Source organism: Cornus florida, unplaced genomic scaffold (assembly GCF_030987335.1).
Source record: "Cornus florida cultivar Cherokee Brave unplaced genomic scaffold, ASM3098733v1 CherokeeBrave_3.0.0_Hap2_Chr05, whole genome shotgun sequence".
In the NCBI taxonomy this organism is placed as follows: Eukaryota; Viridiplantae; Streptophyta; class Magnoliopsida; order Cornales; family Cornaceae; genus Cornus; species Cornus florida.
Window position 1 is genome coordinate 55,382,133 of NW_026775575.1, and position 25,465 is coordinate 55,407,597.

At 33.7% G+C, this 25,465-nt stretch overlaps 2 protein-coding genes across 2 annotated transcripts in view; both read right to left on the minus strand.

Moving 5' to 3' along the window:
* Positions 1-2,945: 2,945 nt before the first annotated feature.
* Positions 2,946-4,213, minus strand: LOC132309300 (uncharacterized). The gene is made up of 4 exons (XM_059807618.1): positions 4,130-4,213; positions 3,897-4,070; positions 3,456-3,767; positions 2,946-3,371 (listed from the first exon to the last, which is right to left on the minus strand). Exons 1-4 carry the CDS (start codon positions 4,211-4,213, stop codon positions 2,946-2,948), a joined length of 996 nt encoding a protein of 331 aa, XP_059663601.1.
* Positions 4,214-24,308: 20,095 nt separating this feature from the next.
* LOC132306521 (ABC transporter B family member 25, mitochondrial) overlaps positions 24,309-25,465 on the minus strand; it is a 49,798-nt gene continuing 48,641 nt past the window's right edge. Inside the window, exon 20 of the mRNA XM_059803931.1 lies at positions 24,309-25,218. Within this exon, the coding sequence (XP_059659914.1) occupies positions 25,036-25,218 (183 nt within the window). The 3' untranslated portion in view covers positions 24,309-25,035. The remainder of the gene's footprint in view (positions 25,219-25,465) is intronic.

The following is a 25,465-nucleotide window of genomic DNA, read 5'->3' on the forward strand; positions in this document are numbered from 1 at the left end:
CCACCTAAATAACAATTTGTTGTGGAGACCAAGAGAGTGAACCGGTGCAACCAAAAGTTGACACCCATCCCGTCTTACATCTTATTCCTCATTCATTGCATGTGAGTAAATCCATTGTTGAAAATACTTCCAAAAAGGATTTTGAAAAAGTTTTTGAGCCAAAGGCTCTATTTCCAGATGCCTTAAAAGGATCCAACTCTCTTGAAAAGTAACAAGGCAAAGTTAATGAAATTATTGAAATGTTTAGGTAAGTGAAAATCAATCTTCCTCTCTTGGATGCAATTAGACAAATTCTGGCTTATGCCAAGTTTTTAAAAGATCTTTGCATTTTAAAGAGGAAGAACAAGAGCCAAGCACCAAAAAGAGTTCTTTTGACTGAGCAAGTAAGCTCTATCTTGCAACACAACACTCTCCCAAAATTCAAAGACCCCGGCCCACCCACTACTTCTTGCATCATTGGTGATCATGTTATTAACCGGGCTCTTCTTGATTTAGGAGCAAGTGTGAACCTTCTTCTATATTCGGTTTATGTTAAATTGGGCTTAGGAGACTTAAAACCGACATCGGTAGTTTTGCAACTAGCCGACCGATCCATCAAAAAGCCCCAGGGTATAATTAAGGATGTATTGATCAAAATTGATAAGTTCTTCTTTCCAGTTGATTTTGTTGTCATTGACACAGAACCGTTCCCAATCCCAAGAGCCAAATTCCCGTTATCCTTGGCCATCCTTTCTTGGTAATCGCTAATGCCAACATCAATTGTAGGACAGAGATAATGAAATTTTTATTTCCCCACATGAAAGTGAAGTTGAACATTTTTAATCCAACCCCGAGTTCAATTGGTAAGCATGAAGAAGTGTGTGTTGTTGAGAAATGCCTTGAAATGAATTTGCCAAAAATGAGTTTTTATGTAATATCGAAACTTCCAATGGTTTGCTTTCCAAAAAGACTTCAAGGAAAAATGTTTTCAAATTGAGTGTTGCAATGGCATGGAAGCCTAAGAATTGCTTTGACCAAGGATTGTTAATTCCTTTTGAATCGAATCCAATAAGTTCTCTAGGGAATGGTTTGTTGGGTGGGGTTTAAGGATTAATTCACCCCGTCAAGGAGGGGATGCACAACAATATTTTTGACCCGGGCTAAAAGAGCCCAACGTCTTGCTAGAAATGTTGAACACTAGTGCGATCAGTAGGGTTTACAACCCTACTCCTCCCTCATTTCTATTTTACTTTCATTTCTTGCGTCGTCTAGATATATTTTTGGATCATGTACATATTGTTTGAGACTTTGATTAGGAATGCATGTGCTTTCATCTTCAAATTAGGCATCTAGTACTTGTTTGATTGATCACAAAAGAATTTCGATCGATCGAACACCATCTCTGCATACAATCACCTCTCAGTTCCATCGTGCGAAAAATCTCTGCATATTTCACTTCTCTGAGTATCGTTTGAACTTTTCATTAGATCAATCCAAGTTTTTCTTGATCGATCCAGTTCTCCTTTCGATCGATCTAGGTTCTATACTTAGAAAAATTTTGAACCTCTGAAAAATCACCTCTCTGTGTATCGTTTGAAGATTTCTGCAGGTTTTTACCTGTTGGATCGATCGAAGTTCGATCGATCAATACTCGATCGATCTGTGTGCTTCCTTTTGATTTTGACTTTTTGAATTTCAAATTTTAATTCAAAAATATTTTTCAGTTTCTAAAATATTTCAAAAATTCAAAAATATATTTTCCAAAAATCCAAAAATATTTTAAATTTCCAAATAAAAATAAAAATAAAAATAAAAATAAAAAATAAAAAAAATTCAAAAATTTCAAAAATACTTTGTCGTTTTGTGGGTTCAATCGATCTGTGTACCTTCATGATCGATCTGATCACCCATGTGATCGATCTGACAATTCGAGAACCATTTTTTTAAAATATGACCCAAGGGTCATTTGGATCAGTTTCCACATCGATCCAAACCCCTTTCCTCTCTCCTGGCGTCTTCTTCGTCTTCCCCACCTCTGGCAAACCTCCGGTGACATCTTAAAAGCTCCAAAGCTTCCATCTTTAATCTCCTTTGATCTTCTTTTTCTTGGTCCACTTCTCTTATCAACTTTGGTAAGTTTTTTGTCTTCTTTTTCCATTTTCGAAGTTGATTTACATGTTTTGGATGTTGCCATGCTTCGATTTTAAGCTTCCATGTTTCATTTGTTGTTATTTTTGAAGTTCCAAGCATATGTATATAAATGTATATACTTGTATATATATTTTATTTCTGAATTTAGATTTGGGGGTCACATGCCGATTTAAGTGACCATTTTTGCTTTGTTAAGGTGTGTACGGGGTTACGAGCTTATTCGGATGCCCCCGTGTTGTCCACGTCACAGATTCGTGACTTTTCAAATTTTTCCACAGGTTCGATCGATCACACCAGTACCATGTGATGATTGATCCAACTTGGATCGATCCCATCTTTTCATGATCGATCGAACTTCACCACTTTTGCATATAAAACCCCGCACCATCATTTGTGTTCATGCTATCATATTATTGCCCAATGCCTATGTTTTCCACATTGGATGCATTCCATACTTATTATGTCTAGCATGTTTCACATATTTTACCATTATTTTTTTTTTTTCCTAAATGGAGAAAATTTTATAAATAAAATAATAAAGTACAGAATAAAAGCGAAGGCATCCCCTCACTCAAAACACAAAAGAATTTCTAAGGAAGTGTAGACAATCCTACAACAACCCCAAAATCCTAAAAACATAAAAAGTCTTGTAAACAAATACCAGTAATATCAAAAACATCCCAAATAATGTATTTCAATAGGATAGAAGGAGACCTAGATATATCGTTATGAAGTCTACCATTACTTTCATTCCATACGTAATACAAAGTAGCTGAAAATAGCATCCTGTGAACCTTATTTATGCTAGATTTACTTCAAAATTGTTGCTCCAAATTTGCAGCAAAGGAACTAAGCTCACTTTTCCGAACCCTCCAATGAAACATACCAGCCAAACCACACCAAACCTCCCAAGAATAAACAAAATTCACAAACATGTGATCAACATGTTCGTCATAATTGCAACACAGACAGCATCTAGAAGCTAAAGAGATACCTCGTCGCTGCAAATTTGCACCAGTCATAATGGCATTCTGAATAATCAGAGCACTAAAGATAGACCATCGTGGTCTACCACCATTCCACACCAAACCAAACCACGAAACCTCATAATTAGATTCCCTACAGGCATCCCAAGCATCTTTAAAAGTAAAAGGTTTATGATTCCATAAAATCTGATCAGCACCACCATAGATCCTGAATTGCTGCATGAATTGTTGAACTTGAAGTGGAATACCAACAACCTGCCACTAAGCTTGAACAATAAACTTGCTCAATTCAATTTGTTTGTTATGAGAAACCTGTCGCAAGGTTCTAAAACTAAAAACCTCTGATAAAAATTGACCTCCACACCACGGATCCAAAAACTTTTGAATCAAAGCACCGTTACCAATATGATAAGAGCAATTCTCCCTCAGAATTTCCCTGACGGCTACAATACTCGTCCAAATGGTAGAGTGAGTTAATTTAGGAATGACAGACCAGTAGGAAGCATCCCTTAAATTACAGTGCTTAAACCATGCTACCCACAACCTATCTTTAGAAAGAAGGAAATCCCAGGCCAAATAACATATAGCAGCTTTGTCAATGTCAAGAATCCGCCTTAAGCCAAAACCACCTTCAGTTTTTGGAGATGTTACCTTTTTCCAACACAAACCATGCAGCTTCAAAGTGTTATCATCATGTCCCTAAGCAAAATTCCTCATCCTTCTTTCAATTAAATTAACAACTACAGCCGGGATACAATACATAGAGGACTAGTAAAGAACCATAGGAGTAATCACAGCCCTTAATAACTCAATTCGACCTGCCATAGATGTATTCATACCAGCCCATCTTGTAGTTGCAGACATGACCTTATCCATCAAAGGTATACAATCCAATTGCTTTAGCCCCTTATCAGAGATAGAAGTCCTAAATAAGTAAAAGGAAGATAACCTTGCCTGCAGCCCAAAATTCTCAGCACATTAGACTTCCTCTTCACAGACCTGGTAAAAAATACCTCAGACTTATCCTTATTCACTGCTAAACCAGACACTTCTTCAAAGTGCTTCATCATCCTTCTCAAAGTAAACACTGAGGCCATATTTGCTCTTATTACCACCAGCAAATCATCAGCAAAAAATTGATGGGTCACTAAATAGTTAGCCTTTCTAGCCACAGGAGCAATTACCAAGTTACCTTCTCTGCACTAGCTTCAAACATGGAGGACAAGTATTCAGTAATCAAGGTAAATAACAGAGGTGAAAGGGGACAACCTTGTCGAATCCCTCTAGATGGTTGAAAGAAGCCATGGGGGCTCCCATTCACCATAAGAGAGAACCAAGCAGTTGAAATTGCAGCTTTAACCCAACTGATCCATTTGCTTCCAAAACCATACAGCTGCAACAAACTGAAAAGAAAATCCCATTGTATGGAATCATAAGCCTTCCTGAGATCCACTTTCCAAGCTAAAGTGGGTTGAGTCTTTTTAGCTCCAAAGCCTCTCAATAATTCAGAAGCAATAATCAAATTATCCTAAATTTTCCTAACATTGATAAATGCATTTTGCTCCTTACCCACATATTTTACCATTCACTGTCTATACTTGGCTGCATTATCACTTGTATAGATTTATGTATTTCATTCTGAGTTGTCTATCTTCATCTTACAAACATGTTTCTATCTATGTGCTTTCAATTCTATTTCCTGTTACTGGCTATATTTACAAGTATTTCATTCTTTCTGTAGGCCATGACTCAGTACAAGACCACAGCCCACCAGACATATGATCGCAGAGTCCGGCAACGAGTAAAGGAGCCTCCAGAGCCAGCTTTAGCTCAGTCCGAGCGCTCCTCCTCTTCTGCATCTACTTCTTCATCTTCATCGGCTCAGGAGGCTGAGTATATGCTACTGCCTTCACCTATTCCACCACCGACACAGCCCGGCATGGTCCGTGACAGGATTGAGCCCAAATATTCGTACCTTTCTGTGGCGCATGAGTCAGTTTTTGATGACACCTTCTTTTCCCGGTCGATTACGACCAAGTAGGCTTATAATGAGATCTACTGGCACAACATCTCTCATATTCTAGCCCCGATGGCCAATCCTGTTTACCTAAGGCTCGTCCGGTTGTTCGACCAAAACCTCTGGCTGGCCCCGAGTAACCTGGCTGAGTTGCGGACCACCATTGATTGCCAGAAGATGAGAAGTGGGAAATGAATAGATGGAGGTAGTTTTGATTTGTAACTTAGTCGATTTAAGCTTGTAAGTCCTTAGGGGTGTTTAAACACCTAATACCCTAATGCCGTCCGGTTTGGGAGTCATTGACCTAACGCTCGACCTCATGGATCACTAGAAAGCTTAATAGATCAACTCATTGCACTATGTTTCCATCTTTGATCCTTAGGGACAAAAAAAAAAAAAAAAAAAAAAAAAAAAAAAAAAAAAAAAACGCACCTAGAACAATAAAGCTTTAATAAAAGGTCCACTCTTTGTCTTGATGATCGGTACTAGATTTGTGTGATAGTTTGAGGGTAAGGATGTGATCAATTTTTTAGTTGACTTAGATAGCAACATATTTGATGGCGGTCTACTTCAAAAGGATTCTAGAGTTATTTTAATTTGCATAATCTTTGTCTTGATATGTGGAGGACCATACTTACTTACTTGATGTTAAGATTTTGGGAGATTGCTTGGAAATGATTGAAAAATTGTATACTTGAGATAGTTTTCTCCCAATGCTTGTTTAGAATATTGGTGCCTCTTTAGAAAGAATGAACTGAATGTTTGTGGGTATTATTTCTGGAAACCCTCACGAGACTTCACTCGTCCACTAGGGGTAACCTAGGGGTTTAAAAGGCTTGTTGTATACGCTAAATGCAATCGTGTTCCCTACGAAAGTGGCGTTATCCATTTATTGCTTTCTAGTTCATAGTTGTTTAGTTGTTCATTTCTTTATTTTCTCCATAGTTCATTGCTAGGGACTAGCAATATTTAAGTTTGGAGGTATGATAAGCGCTGAAAAATGCGCATTTAAACCCCTTAAGCTTGAACATTCTAGGGCCTTATTCTATCTTATTTTCTCGTTTTAGTCTAATTAGAGCATAAAAGATGCAATCTCAAGCTTAGTGGAAGAAAGAAGCAAAGTGGCGGAAAACAGCATTCTTCGATCGGTCGAACCAAGCTCTGATCGATCATACAGTGATCGTTCCAACCATGCCATGACAGATAGAGCCTTTTGTCCTTATCCTCAGCAAAATATCTTCTTCAATCGATCCAACATTTCCTTCGATCGATCGAACTCTTTTGATCTTATCCCCACCTACCACTTTTGTCCTTTTCCCAAAATATCCCAAAAATATCTCAGCCTTGTCTTTATTCCAAAAAGGCGCCGCCTTAGTTCGATCGATCGAAGCAACCTCGTGATCGATCGAATTGCCTCAAGTTGTGTGAAAAGTTGATTTCAAGCCAAATAAAATGTGTGCTCGTGGTACAATCATTTGGAGGTCCTAGTGTACGAAGGCTGACCTTGGGTGTGACTTTGGAGCTATCTATATAAGGATTTTGGCTATTTTAAGTAAGGGAGGTTGGTTAGAGAGAGAGATTTGGCTAGAGATTAGAGTGAGAAATACACAAATTAGAAAAGTTCTTCCTCTCATCTAGGGTTTTTACCAATGAGGAAGATGAGCCCTACCATAGAGATAGCCCTTGAGGGTTGGATGACAACATCAATGAGTGGCTAAACTACCTCTTGGGGCTAGAGATAGTCCTAAGCATGCCTCCTAGACTTTGATGTTTTGTAATTAAAGGGGATTAGTGCTGTAATGTTTGTCTTGACCTTTGATATTTATATAAATCTTGTTTCTACAATGATTTGTGTAGTTTAATACTTCTAATTGATCATTTAATTATATTAATATGTCTATGTATGTTAGAATGGATGTTCATGTGTTTATCTCTTGATTTTGTGAATTTCATGCATGTCTATGTGTGTTGATAATATGAATCTAGTGATGGTCAAGATATGGTGCTTAAATGGAATACTCTTGTAGTTAATTTGATGGTTCATACTTATTTCTTGATGAATTGTGCCACAGTCTTAGTTTAAGTAGTTTAATTTTCATGTCACTAGCTTAGTTGTAGTGTAGTTGTTTTACTTTCTTAGATAGGTGGACAATCCATTCTTATTATTTTATGTTCCATACTTATGAATGCAAATAGTATATTTTTCTAATTTGTTGAGTGTGTATTAATTGTGGGCTTATGGAAGGATTAATGGCTTAATTTGATATGTTGTGCTATTTACTAGATTGGCTAGACAATGTATGCTTACTTGGCCATCCATGCTAATGTTTCAATCAATGGCACACACATCCATTTACAACCCATAATCCCTTAATCCATCAAATATTGAATGTCTAGGAAGGTAATGTTTAGTGGTGAACTCTATGACCCAAGACTCATCTCTCTCATTCTCTACACCTTATTTACTTTAGTTGTATTCCATTGCCTCTATTTAGTTTAAATTGTAGTTTAATCTGACCAACAAACCATCTTTGATCACTCGACCTTTTAATCCGACATTGATTTCCAAGAACAAATACACTACACAAATATTGCGACAGTACACACCACTAAGAATAATTACATAGTCCGTATATATATAAATACCAACAATAAAGGAACCTCACTAGACTATAGGGTTGTCTCAACCTGAATAGTAGGCAATATGTAAAATGCACATATTGTGGATATGAGTACCTAGACCTACCAGAGTACACAACTACACTATATCTAACTACACATCCTTGGCAGTATACGCATCCTAACCATGATCCTGAGACACAAGCTCATATCATGACATATAACTATATATATATATATATATATATATATATATATATATATTATCCATCCTATCTAAATATAAAATAAATATCTGGTATGTCATCCAACTGATTCAGTTGGCCTGACATGAAAATATGTAGGATTTAACATTTTAGTTAATCCATTCTGTTATACATGAATAGGTAGGACTTAACGTTTTTAGTTAATCCGTCCCTAATATGCCACCATCCCATACTGGTGCATATAATGCATACAATCCATAAATAATGCTACAGTTATGATATTACATCAAATAAATCCATAGTAGTATGATATAAATCATACAGATATTCCTTTGCATTTAATTGAGCAAAAAACAATAATTTTAAATAGCATGCATTTAGTTTACATCATAAGAAATTTACATGCATCTCAATTAAAATTGTACAACTCTATAATCTGATTAAGTACATTTAAATCCAAATAATTGATTAAAATAATTTAATCCAACCGTTTTTAATTAATTTAACCTTTTAAATTAATTAAATTTCATATTTAGTATATAAATTTAAATCATACTTTTAAAATCCTCCACAAGTCTATCTTAATAATTTTAAACAAATAAAAACAAATCCTCCTACGAACCTCCATTGTTGGAGATTCAAAAATTCGATTCTCCTTCCCAGAGCGTCCCAACAACAACAATACAGTTCATAAAAATAATTTTAATACAGTAGAACTCAATTCATGCATTAATTTATCAAACATGAAACATAAACACAAACCCATTACATAAACTATATACTGTAATTTCAGATTCTATCATGCAAATAGGTTCAATTAATTTAGGTTTGTACAGATTATGAATCAAAGGGGAAAAGAAGAAAAGAACTTGCCTTTAAAGATTTGATATAAACCATATCCTCTTTCTTTTCCTTCTTTCTCTTTCTAAACTCTCTGCCTTCTCCTCCAAAATATAATACGTGATTTATTTCTAACCCCCTTTTACAAACCTATAGTTATATATTTGTAGGCTAAATAATAACTCTAATCCTTTTTCCCAAACTAAGTCAACTTAAAATAGAAAATAATAAATATTAAAATATTAAAAAAGGTAACTAAAAATATGTTATATATATAATCTCCTAATCCTTTTCCCAAACTAAGTCAACTTAAAACAAAAAATAATAAATATTAAAAGGGTAACTTAAAATATGTTAAGTATATAATCTATGTATATCCTTATTATATAAATATATAAAATATATACATCAGATTATTTATTAATACTAATGTTACCATTATATTAATTAATACTACTTTCCTTTTAAAAATGTAACTCAAAATATGTTACATATATAATCTATGTACATCCTTATTATATAAATTTATAAAATATATACATCAGATTGTTTATTAATACTAATGTTACCATAATATTAATTAATAAACTACTTTCCTTTTATATATATAAATATATATATATATAAATATACAACTATCCATGGGTAATTACCCATACCCATTAAACCTCCTATCCAAGTAGTCCATGGGACCTAATTGGTTAGCCCCGTACTACTAACCATAACCATAAAATAAAATAAAACATTTAATCATTTAATCTATAATTAATTACAATTAATCAAATGCATCATTTAAGTACACAATCTAATTAAACAAATAATACAAATAACGTATAGACAACTAACTAATTAATCAAGTAACACTTAATTTAATTAAACACATAAGCAATTAGCAAAATTATCAATTAAACAATTAAAAATGCAATTAAAACAAATAAATAAATACTGAGACTATCCTTTTAAAATTTAGGGGTATTACATTCTTCCTCCTTAATAAAAGGAATTCCGTCCTCAGAATTCGCCCTTACTTTCTTCCATTATTTTTGGAAACAGTGAGCGAAATACATCCTCTTATTTCTAAGTAGATGCAGACTCACCATGATGGCTCCACCTAACTCTAATGTATCAAGTAGTATACATGGCTCCCATATTTAAGAAACACAATAATCATACGACTCATAGGTTGTATTTAACAACAACGCAATCCACCTTATATGATAAGGGTAATGATACGTATTCCTTCAAGTTCTATAGAATATACGCACAAAACCCCTATGCAGCTAATGATTTGGTAACGCTAATCCATATGCTATTGCCTCAATTTATAAACCCAATCCGCGAAAAAGTCAATTTAATAAGTAAAACTGACATTCCTCCAAAAATTGTCTTGCTTCCTATATGGAAGACATGATAAGTAAACTACTTCCTGATAGAAAACTCTAGTATACGAATTCGACTATTTACAACATCCTACTGCCGCCTGCAAACCGCACGCAGTCCATTACAAAGGAGAGTATTTCTCTCCGACGTATCTTTAAATGAAGTTAAGGTTTAATTGTACAACCCTTGCTTCCATTTCAAACCAACAAATGAGAGGTCTGCACTATGTAATATACAAAATCTCAAACGTTGTCACTCCAACCTCCTTGTGCCAACATTACCACAGATACAAACTGAAAAGCGAAGTAAATGCTTCCAATTATCCGTGAAGGATATAGCCTCAAACATATCCTTTATGGTCTAATTTAAATCTCTCGATCAATTCCTCTATCTATAGATATGAAGCAAAGCTGTTACTCCAAAATCTTTATAAAGCTCCTTCGAAATAGCATTTTGCATCCACTATAATGGACATCCACATGCTATAACACCACTATCACTGTACTATAGAACTACTATGAAGCTCTAAAATGAACATTACTCTAATTAATGTCCTCAAATGAACTTTCTCAATCCACCACTCTTAATCCATATGGAAAATAAACTTCCAATTCAATGTTTATAATTCTTATTGACCGTCCACTCCTGTTTAGTCCTACTTCCATATTCGTTAAAGTGGCTAAAGATTCCTGTGATATCTGATGAGCAACTTTGCCACCTTTCTAGTAAGTGTTACACTTAGAGGAATTGCATACATGTCCCTATCCGTACTTATTCACCAAAACTGACATTTGATGTCGTGATGTACCTTCTAACCATCTGAGTGCACCGAGAAAAATTATAAGTTTTCCATCTCAGTCGCCCAATCGTCATATCACTATTTACATAAAGTACTAAATCCTCCTCCAGTGCCTTAAACTCCATCTGAGTAAGGTAACACCTTATCTAAGATCAGCTCTGATATTTAAAGTTAACCTCCTTAATTACCTTGGTAACAGTAAGTGTTATTATTACACATGCTATAAATTCAACTAATAACTCATTAACTAACCGAAAGATTTAAATATCTTATCGATTGTTGAGAGCATCCACTTCCATAATTGCTTTCACTAGACAGAACTTAATATAAAATGTGAATCACCACTTCTATCCATCTAAACCATCTCGTGATCTATTCTATTCGTATGAACTGAAATCCTACCAGTTCAAAACAGACAAGAATTAAACTGACCTAATTTATCAGTCAACCAATATCCCATCCAGGATCCTGATCCTTGTGTAAAATCAGTAACCCCTCAACTAAATCCGTAAAATGCTCTCTCATTTCCACTTCAGTATAGGAAATGGCTGCAAGGATCTGGTGATCTCTGATGGTCTATCTCATCTATCTAATAGATATTAGATTTGGAGGAAAAAAAATCACTATGTCCCTCCTCCTGCCTGTCCTTCAAACATTTGCTTCATATCGTGATGCATCGTATTTCCACCTGGATGAATAAAGAATGAAGAGTTATGAATCTCAGTCCTTACATCCATCCTCCAATTTATCTGTAAATAGTACCATTAGTCTGGTACCAATAGCCTTCGTATGCACCCATTGCCTAAAATGGAGCCTCTTTAAAAGATAACTCTGCAACTGAATCCATGCACCACTGATCTGTGATAAACTTACCGATATTGGAAGTCAACTGGTAATTCTATTGATCAAAAGTTAACTAGATACAACCTTTCCACACACACCATGAACCTCTTCTTGTTATATAGATGATCGGTCTTACCATTTTGTCTTTAACACACCCTGTTTTTTTAACAAAAGTAGGTATCAATCCTATTTCTCATCTAACTGCCAAAAGAATATGGAACTTTTCCATCTATCCAACAAGTTGTTAATTTCCTAGCAACAACTAATAGTTGCGAATTATGACCTTTTAGAAAAATTTCATATTATTTATGTAAGTGAAGAAACTTGGTTTTCTCCTCCACGTGCAACACCGACAACTCTTCTTAATGGCACACCCTCGTGAATAAATTCTTGATTAAAAATTAACTGATGAAGATTTATTCAGTCTACTATCCTCACTTGGCGTCATTCTACTAGGTACTTAAACCAGCAAGAAATCCTCCTTCCGACTTGGTAACAACTTCTAGAATTTCTAAGAAGATGTTCAGCAAAATCGGCACCTCGGATAAATCATCATAGCGTTACAGTGATCTTTATTTACCACAACCTCACGACTACAGAAGCATTATCAACCCTCTTATCATGGCGTTATAATATGATATGAATCCATACATAGCGTAAAATATATCAAACGAATCATACTAGATTATTTGACTCATAGTGATGGTTTTACTATCCCATTCCAAACAACATACCCTAATGACGCATGTCCAGGTCTAATAAATTGGCTAGAATTATTTATATCTACCAAATCCTATAACCACATGCTCACATCCTAGCATAAAAATAGTGCTATTACCCTAAGGTGTAAAAATAGTAGTTGGCTTATCACATACTTGTGTCCCCAACTAAACCACATACCAAAATCCCAAACAGTTAATGAAAATAAAACACGTATGACAAACACAATAGCACAAAAATATGCTTCTACTAAGACATCGTTCTTTCTAGAAAAATTCTCCTCTGAAGTCAACTTGCAAAATTGTTTCACACAATTTCCTTTTATAGTTTCGTAGGTAATCATCCAACCTTGAAACATAACATTTAAACCTAGCTTAAAAGTAACATATATTTATTTAAGCAAATACCAAGGGCTTACCTCTCATCCTCCTTATACGCGAAATCTAGACTGTTTAACGTGGCGTTATAAAGCAAATTAGAACGTCACAACGTAATACCAATGTTCTCCTGAATGTGCTTTTGTTCTAATAAGAACTCTATCAGATCCCCAAACTCCTAAAGAATACTTCTTATATATCTCTTTTAGGGATAATAAGAAAGTTTAACTATATGTAGATTGATCAACACCAATTCTACTAATATATTCATTATACTACTAGCAAATAAGATCACCCTTGCGAGATCATTCATCTTTAAGATTTAGTACCCTCTTTCTTAGATACTCTGAAATCTTCTCCATTAGGATTCTCTTCGGGCTCCTCCTTCTCGCTTTTCTCCTTTTTGAAGTCATATAGGCCCCAAGATGCAGTGACCTATCACACACACTTAAATCCTTCCTTGGCTTATACTATAAAGTAGCGCCAACCGAAACTAAACATTCGATTCCTAATTCTGCCATCTAGTTAAAGAAATCGATAACGTACTCCTTTACTTCTTTGGGTCTTTATCGCTTTGGCCTTGGAGCCAATCCGCCATCTAGTGCCAACCATTTTGTGACTATAGAATATAATTAAGCTCAACTCCTCCTAATGAACCGTAAATAGAGTACAACGAATCCTAATATGGGCTCTAAGTTTTAAGAGACGTAATGCGGAAGTCACATAACGAAAGACACTCCTAAGGACACTTGAACCTGGAGTACTCTAATACCAACTGTGATATCCCTCGACTCCGAGACATGGGTTGATTAGTCCCAAACCCAAACCCGATGGAATATCAAACAATTAAAGTATTTAAATGAACACAAAATACAAAATGAAATAAGAATAAAGAATAAAGCTGAAAAAATACTATATAATAAATCCTCATTAATTATTCCAATAATAAACCTCTAATAACAAAATCTTTTGATACCAATAATTAATTAAAATTACTACTTAGAAATCCATCATATAGACCTCTAATCCAAAATTCAACTGAAATAAAATAATATCTGACTAAAACAATAATAAGGAAATCCTAGGTTAAGACAGAGGAGTGAATAGATCGTCTCTGCTCAGCACCAACAATCCCTAAGCCTGGAACTGACGAACACCTGAAAAATAATGGTGGGTCAGGCCTACAAACAAGTTCTAATCTATTACATCCCAAACAGAGACTCAGAACTCATATACATCCTAGTTAATCCAATAATAACTACAAAGTCTGTATATATATAGATACACAATAAAGGAACCTCACTAGACTATAGGGTTGTCTCAACCTGAATAGTAGGCAACATGCAAAACGCACATATTGTGGGCATGAGTACCTAAACCTACCAGAGTACACAACTACACTATATCTAGCTACACATCTCTCACAGTATATGTACCCTAACCATGATCCTGAGACTCAAACTCATATCATGACATATAACTATATAGATATATATAATCCGTCCGATTTAAACATAAAATAAATATCCAGTATGTCATCCAACTGATTCAGTTGACCTAACATGAAAATATGTAGGATTTAACATTTTAGTTAATCCATTCCGTTATACATGAATAGGTAGGACTTTACGTTTTTAGTTAATCTGCCCTTAATATGCCACCATCCCATACTGGTGCATATAATGCATACAATCCATAAATGATGCTACAGTTATGATATTACATCAAATAAATCCATACTAGCATGATATAAATCATACAGATATTCCTTTGCATTTAATTGAGCAAAATACAACAATTTTAAATAGCATGCATTTAGTTTACATCATAAGAAATTAACATGCATCTCAATTAAAATTGTACAACTCTATAATCTGATTAAATACATTTAAATCCAACTAATTGATTAAAATAATTTAATTCAACCGTATTTAATTAATTTAACCTTTTAAATTAATTAAATTCCATATTTAGTATATAAATTTAAATCATGCTTTTAAAGTCCTCCATAAGTCTATCTTAATAATTTTAAACAAATAAAAACAAATCCTCCTACGAACCTCCATTGTTGGAGATTCAAAGTTTCGATTCTCTTTCCCAAAACGTCCCAACAACAACAATACAGTTCATAAAAATAATTTTAATACAGTAGAACTCAATTCATGCATTAATTTATCAAACATGAAACATAAACACAAACCCATTACATAAACTATATACTGTAATTTCAGATTTTATCATGCAAATAGGTTCAATTAATTTAATTACATATCCTGGAATTAATTTAGGTTTGTACAGATTATGAATCAAAGGGGAAGAGAAGAAAAGAGCTTGCCTTTAAAGATTTGATATAAACCCTAACCTCCTTCTTCCTCTTTCTTTTCCTTCTTTTTCTTTCTAAACTCTCTACCTTTTCCTCCAAAATATAATACGTGATTTATTTTTAGCCCCTTTTTACAAACCTATAGTTATATATTTATAGGTTAAATAATAATTCTAATCTTTTTTCCCAAACTAAGTCAACTTAAAACAGAAAATAATAAATATTAAAATATTAAAAAGGTAACTAACAATATGTTATGTATATAATCTCCTAATCCTTTTCCCAAACTAAGTCAACTTAAAACAAAAAATAATAAATATTAAAAAGGTAACTTAAAATATGTTAAGTATATAATCTGTGTATATCCTTATTGTATAAATATATAAAATATATACATTAGATTATTTATTAATACTAATGTTACCATAATATTAATTAATACTACTTTCCTTTTAAAAAGGTAACTGAAAATATGTTACGTATATAATCTATGTATATCCTTATTATATAGATATATAAAATACATACATCAGATTATTTATTAATACTAATGTTACTATAATATTAATTAATAAACTACTTTCCTTATATATATATATATATATATATATATATATATATATATATATATACACAACACACACACACACACACACACACATTTACAACTATTCATTAGTAATTACTCATACCTATTAAACCTCCTATCCAAGTAGTCCATGTGACCTAATTGGTTGGCTCAGTACTACTAACCATAACCATAAAATAAAATAAAACATTTAATCATTTAATTTACAATTAATTACAATTAATCAAACGCATCATTTAAGCACACAAACTAATTAAACAAATAATACAAATAACACATAGACAAATAACCAATTAATCAAGTAACACTTCATTCAATTAAACACATAAGCAATTAGCAAAATAATCAATTAAACAATTAAAAATGCAATTAAATAAATAAATAAATACCGAGATTATCCTTTTAAAATTTAGGGGTATTACACTATGCCTTGCTATGGTTACTGAGATAGACATGTGGGCAGGTGTATCTTATTATTATAAAGCTGCAAGAGCCAATTGTAGGTCAGTTCTAAAGCTATTTTGTGAAATGACCATATTGCACTTAGTTTTGGGGTTTAAGCCTATTGTGTACTAACACTGTGCTACCTTGCTTATCTAATTGTGTACTCCTTTCAAGCAAGAGTATTTGGTTAAGACAAGGCTATGGAAACCTAGTTTGAACCATCATTGAAGATGCCTTCATTCTTTTGTTGAGAGAGCTGTGAGAGCTCATTGAGTCCAAACAGGGGTGCTTAGGACAGGGGGACTGTAATGTGCTGTGTTGAGCTAGTGTGTGTGTTGAGCTAGAGGTTGTGAAAACTAGCATCTTAACTTGTACAAAGATATGTGTAGAGTGTGAGACAGTTTAATGTGTAACTACTTGTATACAGCTAGTGGAGCTTATTATTGGCTGAGGCCAAGAATCAAGGTTTTTCCCCATTGAGATGAGTTCTTTGTATACCTTGTGTTCCTCTGGTTTGATTGGATTCTTTGTTGATATCTACTTTGTTCAATATGTTTGTTGGATTCTTTGTTGATATGTTTGTTCACCTCCCTCTTGGTTTAACAATTGTAAACTTAAAACCCACACATAAGCTTTCTCCCCACTCTTAATTGATGATTAATAATGAGAATTTTAACTTCTTATATAGACCATTTTATTCGTGATGAACAGATAAGATTATTATTATTGATGGATAAAATTTAGTTTTTAGAATTCCCTACTTTAATCTTTACTTTTTTACCAACATTACAAAACTCTAGATTTTTTCAGAATTCTCTCACACTTTATTATTTTCTTCTTTACCAACCTTACAAAACTCTCTACTTTTTTCAAGAATGGTATCAGATGTATTCAGCCTTTACTTTTTCTCACTATAACACAAATACGTCTTGTAAATTTATTTTGGGTAAATTACACTTACCTCTCTTGAGGTTTGGCAAATCTCACATGGGTGAAGTGTTTGAGGTTTATTACTCTAACCTCCCTTAAGACTATAAAAAGTCAATTATACCATTATATGTAATATATTTTTGTAATACAAAATATATTATACAATCAAAAAAATTAATTATTCTATCTCATATCTCTTACTACTTTCTCTCTCCTCTCCACCACCGTTACCCTCTCCTAAAAAAATTGAGTTGTAATAACAACTTGGTCATTTTATGAATTTTTTTATAAGATTTGATTTTTTTTGGGGGGGGAGGGGGGGGGGGGGGAATGCTCCACACAAGGAAGGTCAATGAAGGTCAATGTAACCATTTACCCATTTATTTTGTCCTAAGTAAGTCCCACTTTTGAAATTTTAGATTCAAGCATTAAATTTTTTTTTGAATTCCACACAATTTTTTTTTAATTGAATTAACCAAATGAGAAAATTTAAAACTATGTTGGGTGGCATGATATTGGTGTCTAGAATATTACTTTCTAAGTTCTAACTTATGAATATTGAATAGAATAATGAAACCGAATGCTTTGATATTTAATTCAAAACAGAGTATTTGAAATGAAAAAAAGTCAGGACGGGCTATTAATATGCTTGTTGGGCGAATCTGGAAGACCAACCTTACCAATAATAACGGGAGGGGTTGAGACTTAGGGGCAATTCCATAATCGCATTCAATACTTGTAGCTTTTGACTTGGAATTATAGTGGTTTTTTTTTTTTTTTTTTTTAATGTTTTTTTTAACCGAAAAAAAAAACAATGCATAAAATAACTTAAAAGTATGTGTATAAACTATGGTGAAAATAAATAGTTAAATCAAAGGCAATAAAAAGCAACTTACATTTACTTTCCTCAAACAAGTGATAATTTTTATTTTTATTTTTATTTATTTATTTTTTTTTTGGGGGGGGGGGGGGGGGGGGGGGGTGGGGTTGGCACAAAGATACCCATTGACTCAAACTTTAGAATTTTTAATTGGAAAGAGGAGATACCACTTAAATTAAGTCCTTAATATTGAGGAAAATAAACTTGCAATTGATAGTTTCATAACTTCTTCATTTTTAAGAAATCTATGAGACAGGCATGGAAGATCAAAAGGCTCTTGAATTCATTCATTTATGAGTGGTGTAATTCACTCTAAATATTTGTCCAATTTTTAACTCTTTACATCAAATTAATTCATAGAATAACAATTGATGTTAGCTAGAATAAAAAATAAAAAAAAGCGCAAATTACAAATAGCACCCACGAGGTTTTCATCTCGTGCATTTATATAGAAGTAGGCGTGATATAACTGATGTGTGTCAATAATAAAAGACCACTCGCAATAGAACGAATCTTTATATGATAGAGTTATGTTGAGGGTGTCAAATCTCAAGGAATGTGATGGATTGTTAAGTATAAAATTATTCAAGAAGAAAGATGATTTTGTGTTTAAGTATGTCTAAAGTGCGGTAAAATTGAAAATAAACTAAATTAACAAGTATTGAGATCAAAGGAAGAAGAATTTAGGGATTGAATTTACCACTAGCCTCGTAACATGGTCAATTGCTTCAACTATGGGGAATTCACTTTTATGTATACTCAAGAATTGAATGACTATAAGTATATTATAATTCAATTTAAGAAGATAATTGATGAATCAACATTAAGCAATAATCTATCTTCGGTTGGCATGAATTATCTACCTAACTACTCTAATTTAGGGTGTAGTATAACTCGTCTTCCCTAAGTATAAATTATCAAAACATTCATTCACAATTCAACTAAGCACCATTGCATGATCACTTCTTAAATCGCTAAGGGAAGCCCTTAGCCACCAAGCTCTCATAATAAAAATAGTTTGAGTTTGATTAAAGCAAAATTAATTCTAAAGACAAGAGATCAATTTCATCAAAAACTAATTATATTCATTAAAAACCCAATTGCTTAAGAATACTAAGTCAATTGTCACAATCATGCAATTAATATGCATAAACTATAAAAAATCCCTAAAGTTAATAACAATCAAAACATGATACTCGGACTAGGGTTACATCAATGCCCTAAGATGGAATTTAGCTACTCATGGAGAGGAAAGATGTCTTCATTGTTGTTGGAGAAACCATCTCCATATACCACCAAAAACTCTTTATGATCTTCTTCTTCAATCTTCAAAACCTTAAAAGTCGCCAAGCAATGCAAAAAGTGCTAAGCTCTATTCCTTGTGTTTTTTCATCTTATTTTATAATGGAGAACAATTCTTAATCCCCCTTGGATAGGCTTTACAGTTTTTAGGAACAATTAGGCCCATAAGGAAACTAAGAAGAGTGATTTTGCATCATTCCTGGCCCGCGTGTTTTATAACTTCTAGGATGTTAGTGCTCGAGCACTGTCTCAACATTTAGTTTTTTTTTCTTTAGCAAATTTTTCCGAAGTGTCTTTTCTTCCATACTTAGTTTATAATGCTATTTGACATATTTAGAGTACGAATCTAGAAATTTCTATTAGACACAAAAATGACGGAACTCGAGTCATATTTCCAAAGACGTTAAGTTTGCCCATTTTAGAGTATCGAGTACAAAGTTATGCCCAAAATACTAAAGTGGGTCCAGAATTTTTCATCAGTGCTAAAGCCCTATAGAGTTGTGCTCGAGCCCTAAAGCCTGAAACTTCACCAAATCTTTCCGCTTGAGTCCCGAATTGACCTGGAAGGCCCCAAACATCTCCTTAAGCACTGAGAACATTGCAATAAGGTCTAAATACATGGAATTGACCGTTTCTTTGGGTAAAAACCTACAAAAAGCAAATAAATATAAGAACTGGATAAAAGTATCTCTAAGGCCTTACCATACACACATTTAAGGGCTCGAATATGCAATACTCTTTGTTTATCATACCTTCAAACTTACATATTGCTAGTCCCTTAGTAATACAAAACTAAACTATAATCAAAATAAAAACAAAAACATAAAGTCCGTTTTCATAAGAATCACGATTGCATTTAGCATATGTAACAAGCCTTTAAACCCCAAGGTTACCCTTAGTGAACGAGTTGTAGTCTCGTGAGAGTTTCCAGAGATGGTACCCACAAATATCCAAAATTTAGCTCAATTATCACATGTTTAGCAAGCAAAGGTATCCTAACAATCAATAAACAAGAAATTACATCAATTATGTAGATTATACACAGTCAGAAACAATTTCGAACCTTCAACATCATGCACAACAATTATGGTCCCCACATAAAATTCAAATCCATGTATCAAACAATTTCGAACTCTAGTGTCCTTTTAAAAGTAAACTTGCATCCTTCTATATTTCTTACCATCCATACTCATATATATTTCATAATATTCCTTAATTTGCTAGAAAAAATTTCAAATTATGATTCTGAAGGCATAAATAACAATTCTAATACAAGTATGCATTTTTTTTCTTCAAATTTTTTTTTTTCCCTTTTTTCTTTTTTCTTCTTCTTCTTCCTTTTCATCAATAAGAGTTTTGTGCAATATTCGGATCCCTTAAGCTCTATAGAAAATCTATGTAGCAAGATTTCTGTCAATGACTCCCAAACTGGCCGATTTTAGGGCATTAGGTGTCAAGACACCCCAAATGACTTAATCACTCAAGTTAACTAGGATACGAATCCAAACTAACTTTTCAAGCCCCCTTCATTTTGTCTTTTCATCTTCTTTTATAGTGGAGAACAAGTCATAATTTTCTTTAGATGAGTTTTACAGCTTTTGGGGAGAATTAAGCCCGTAAGGAAATAAAGAAGAGTGATTTTGCATCATTCCTGCTTGTTTTTATACCTTCTAGGATGTTAGTGCTCGAGCACAGTCTTAACACTTAGTTTTAATTTCAACAAATTTTTTCAAAGCATCTTTTCTTCTTTACCTAGTTTGTAATGCTATTTTTACTTATTTGGAGTATGAATCTTGAAATTGCTATTAGACACTAAAACCATGGAATTCGAGTCTTCTTTCCATAAAAGGAGAGTTTTCCTAATTTCGAGTTTCGAGTAAAAGTTATGCTAAAGCCTGAAACTTCACTAAATCTTTCTGGTTGAGTCCCGAATTGACCCGGAAGTCCCCAAACATCTCCTTAAGCACCGAGAACACCGCAATAAGCTCTAAGTACATGAAATTGACCATCTTTTTGGGTAAAAACCTATGAAAAGTAAATAAACAAAAATAAATATAAGAACCAGATAAAAATATCACTAAAGCCTTATCATACACACATTTAAGGGTTCGAATATGCAATACTCTTCGCTTATCAATAACAGGAAGCCCTAAGTTGACTAGCTAGTTGACCATAGGAGATGAAGCTTAATTTACTTATATAACCTTAATGCACAAAATTATTGTTTAAAGGAAGAATCTAGAAAAGAGTTGGTGAGTGTAAGTTACTTGTTTACCCCTCCTCGTATGTAATGCTATTTGGTGATAAAGAACATCTCATTTTAGTTATATGGGTAGTAGTTGTTAACTTAAACATGTTCTTTTTTGGCCTCACTAATTTATGTGTGTGGACAATAAACATGTGTATAAGTTATGTGGGCACTTTGTTTTGTATATAAGTATGTATGGAAAATTAATATACTTGTTGGCATTAGTACTTAAGAACTTATATGACGCAATATTTATGACTTGTTGGTTTGTATATGTAGGTGAATCAGAAAAGTAATATGTTACATTGATTAAGAGGTATAACACTTAAAAAAAATACCACACTACATAGGATAAGGATCCTCTCCAAGAAAATAGAGGTCCTACACATCCACCAACCATTGATATGGCAGAATCCAATCCAATGATTGGTGGGTGTGCAGGACCTCTCCTTTCCTGGAGAAGATTATTGTTCCATTACATAACCAATGACTCTTTCATTTGTATACACAAACATTTAGCATGATCATAGCTACTCAAAAAAGTATATCTACTTGACCAATGTTGTTTGCACCTCACCTATAAATAGTAAAAAATATTAAAAATAACAATTTAACTAAAGAAAATACAAACAACATGCCAAAATTAAATATTGTTATGATCCTTTTACAAAAAATAAAATAAAATAAAATAAAAAATAATTATATTATTAATTAGATAGAATAATGGGATAGAAAGAAAAGATAGTATTATTTTTGGATCAGATAGAAGAGAGAGAAAAGTAAAGAAAAATGGACAATCAAATTACTATCATACCTTTTTAATTAGATGGAACATGAGTAGAATAACTTTTTTTCACCTTCTAATTACTAAGGGTAGTTTTGGAAGCGGATTACATAATGGTATTACACGATTTTTAAATAAAATTAAAAAGATTACATAATGGTATTCCATGATTTTTAAATAAAATTAAAAAGTTCCAGAAACAAGTTAAAGATTGAAAACTAACAAAATATTAAAATTGAGTATATAAAATTTATTACACGGTCATGTACAAATCATTAATTTGGATTCTTAAAAACCTAAAATTAAGTTCCGAAACCATTTTTTGATTTGGTTAACATAAGCAAGTCACTTACTCTTAGTTGATGATTAATAACAATAATTTTAACTTCTTATATAGGGCATTTTTTCGCCAAACGTTGCTCTAGAATAGAATTTCTTCAAATGATTAATTCTAAACTTAAGTTACACCAACTCTACAAGTATCCAAGTGTTTTAAGAATTGTCTCTACTTGAATATCTACTTCTTTACCTTACAAAACTCTCTACTTGTTTTTAGAATTGTCTCAAATGTATTCATCCTTACAATTAAACATGTTATGGCCGGATGAATATGGAAGACCAAACTTAGGAGCAATAACTGAGAGACCGGGCTTGAGCCTGAGGCTAAGAAGTTTAGTGGGCCTAAACTCATTAGAGTAAGTACTAATCCATTAACCTCGGCATTTTTGAAGACCTACATTTACTTTCCCCATCAACCAAGTGATATGTATATATTTTTCGGCACAAAGACAACTTTCGAATTTTTAATTGGAAAGAGGAGATATAAGCCGTTAATATTGATGAAAATTATCTTCCAACTGTTAGTTTCATAACTTAATTAGGCCCTGTTTAGGGAGATTTCTGAAACCTCAAAATGTCCTTTCAAGTTTGAAAACTCCATTTCATAAAAAAAAAAAAAATTGTGACATTTGATTATATGATTATAGATATGTAAAGGACTTTCTTAAAAAGTCAATGACATTGAAGTAAGGAAATAGAAGTAAGAAAATATTACTTTTAAAACCTCTTTTTTAAAACACCAAAAAAGGCCAATTTTTTTTTAGGATAAATTTATTATTTTACTAATTTGCCCATGTAGATAATATTGTTCTAAATTCTTTCTTGGTCATTCGTTCCACCACCACCACCACCATCATCACTACCATCACCCTCCACCACCACCGCCACCGCCACCGCCACCTTTCACTACCACCTTCTGCCACTGCCACCGTGACCTTCCACCAGCACCATCACCACCGTGACCTTCCACCACAACCACCACCACCATTGCCACCGCCACCTTCCATCTTTGCCATAGCCACCGCCACCACCACCACCGCCACCGCCACCGCCACCGTGACCTTCCACCACCATTTCTAGCATCACCCTCCACTACTACCACCACCAACCACCACCACCACCTTGCACTACAACCGCCACCAACCACACCACTGCCATGCACCTTCTAACACTGCCACCTTCCACTATCACCGCCACTATGACCTCTACCACCACTATCGCTACCCTCAACCGCGACCTTCCACCATTACCACCATCACCCTCAACCGCCACCTTCTACCATCACCAATACCACCATCGCAATTGTCTTCTGCCACCACCACCAACATTGCCATCGCCTTCCACCACTACCTCCTTCAGTTTTTATTGGTGGCTTGCAATAATTGTTAAAGATAAATGATATTACTGTCAAGAAAAAAATTATCTAAAAGTTAAAAGTATACTTAAGAAATATGCTCGACAAACATCTTTTTCTTATTAATTCTTTTCAACAAAATTCCTTTTACCAAGAAGCACTCCCAAATGGGACCTTATTTTTAAGAGATCCAAGGAATAAAACAAGCTCTTGAATTCATTCATTTTGAGTGGTGCAATTCATTCCAAATCTTTGTACTTTTAACTCTTTATATCAAATTGATTCATCAAATAGAATAACAATGGCTGTCAACTAAAATTAAAAACAAGAAAACCTTCGAACTCAGAGAAGTGTTACGGACAGTAGTGGTGACTGTCCATAGTCAGCCATTGGATGACACGGGTTTTGTGTGAACCACATCTTCAAAGACAAATGTCCACAGCTTAAACTTAAGCCCGCAATCATCCTCCTCCTCCTCCTGGCCTCAAAATCGGGTATAAATGGAAAAGGCTCAAAATTTGCCGTCTCTTTGCAGATCCATTTTAAATTTGCAGTCTCTTTGACATGGAATTAACGAGCTTATCAAAGAGAACTCTGGAACACAATTTATCATTCCAGAGGCTGAATGAACGAACATTGTCACTTCTATAGCCTTTCTCTAACATAATTTAACTGAATATCAAGACACTCAAGCGGTGTAGTTGAGTTAACATCACACAATGACCGATTTAACATTCGCATGCTGACAAAACCAAACTTTGGGCCTCTAAGTCCAGGTGGTATGAGGTAGATGTTTCTTAAATCTTGGTACACATGGTGATTGGATTCCCAGCTATCAACATTAGCCGAACAAAAGCTATAAATGTTACCAATAGTACAAGATAAATACAAGTGCCAATATGAAAATTAAGGTGGAAATTTATATTCACGCCACCAGTTTGACAGAGGCATCAACTCCCTCAACAGTGTTATTTAGTTTGACAGAGGCATCAACTCCCTCAATAGTGTTATTTTGCCGATTCCATAGCTGTGCGTACCTTGCTGCATTCAACAAGAGAACTTCATGCGGCCCCTGTTCTACCACCTTCCCATTCTCAAGAACTATTATCTGAAAACAATAATTAGAAATTTCAAATCATGAGTAACACAATAATGGAATTACAAAAGCAAAGACAATAGAGTCAAACAACCTTAGCATGGAGAAGCATATTAGTAGCACAGAGAAATGGTTGCTTAACAGTACAACAGAATGTCCCAAAGAGAATGTCGGCAGTAAACAGATTTAAAACTTGAGCTAAATGGAAAATGGCAAACATATCTTCATGTATGGGTGACTCAAAATTGTTAGAAAGGAA

Coding starts and splice junctions, on each gene's coding strand:
- LOC132309300 (XM_059807618.1), bottom strand. CDS start 4,213: ATGGCCTCAGTGTTTACTTTGAGAAGGATGATGAAGCACTTTGAAGAA. Junction 4,071..4,129: donor TGAATAAGGATAAGTCTGAG/GTATTTTTTACC, acceptor TTTGGGCTGCAG/GCAAGGTTATCTTCCTTTTA. Junction 3,372..3,455: donor GAGGTCAATTTTTATCAGAG/GTTTTTAGTTTT, acceptor GCTTAGTGGCAG/GTTGTTGGTATTCCACTTCA.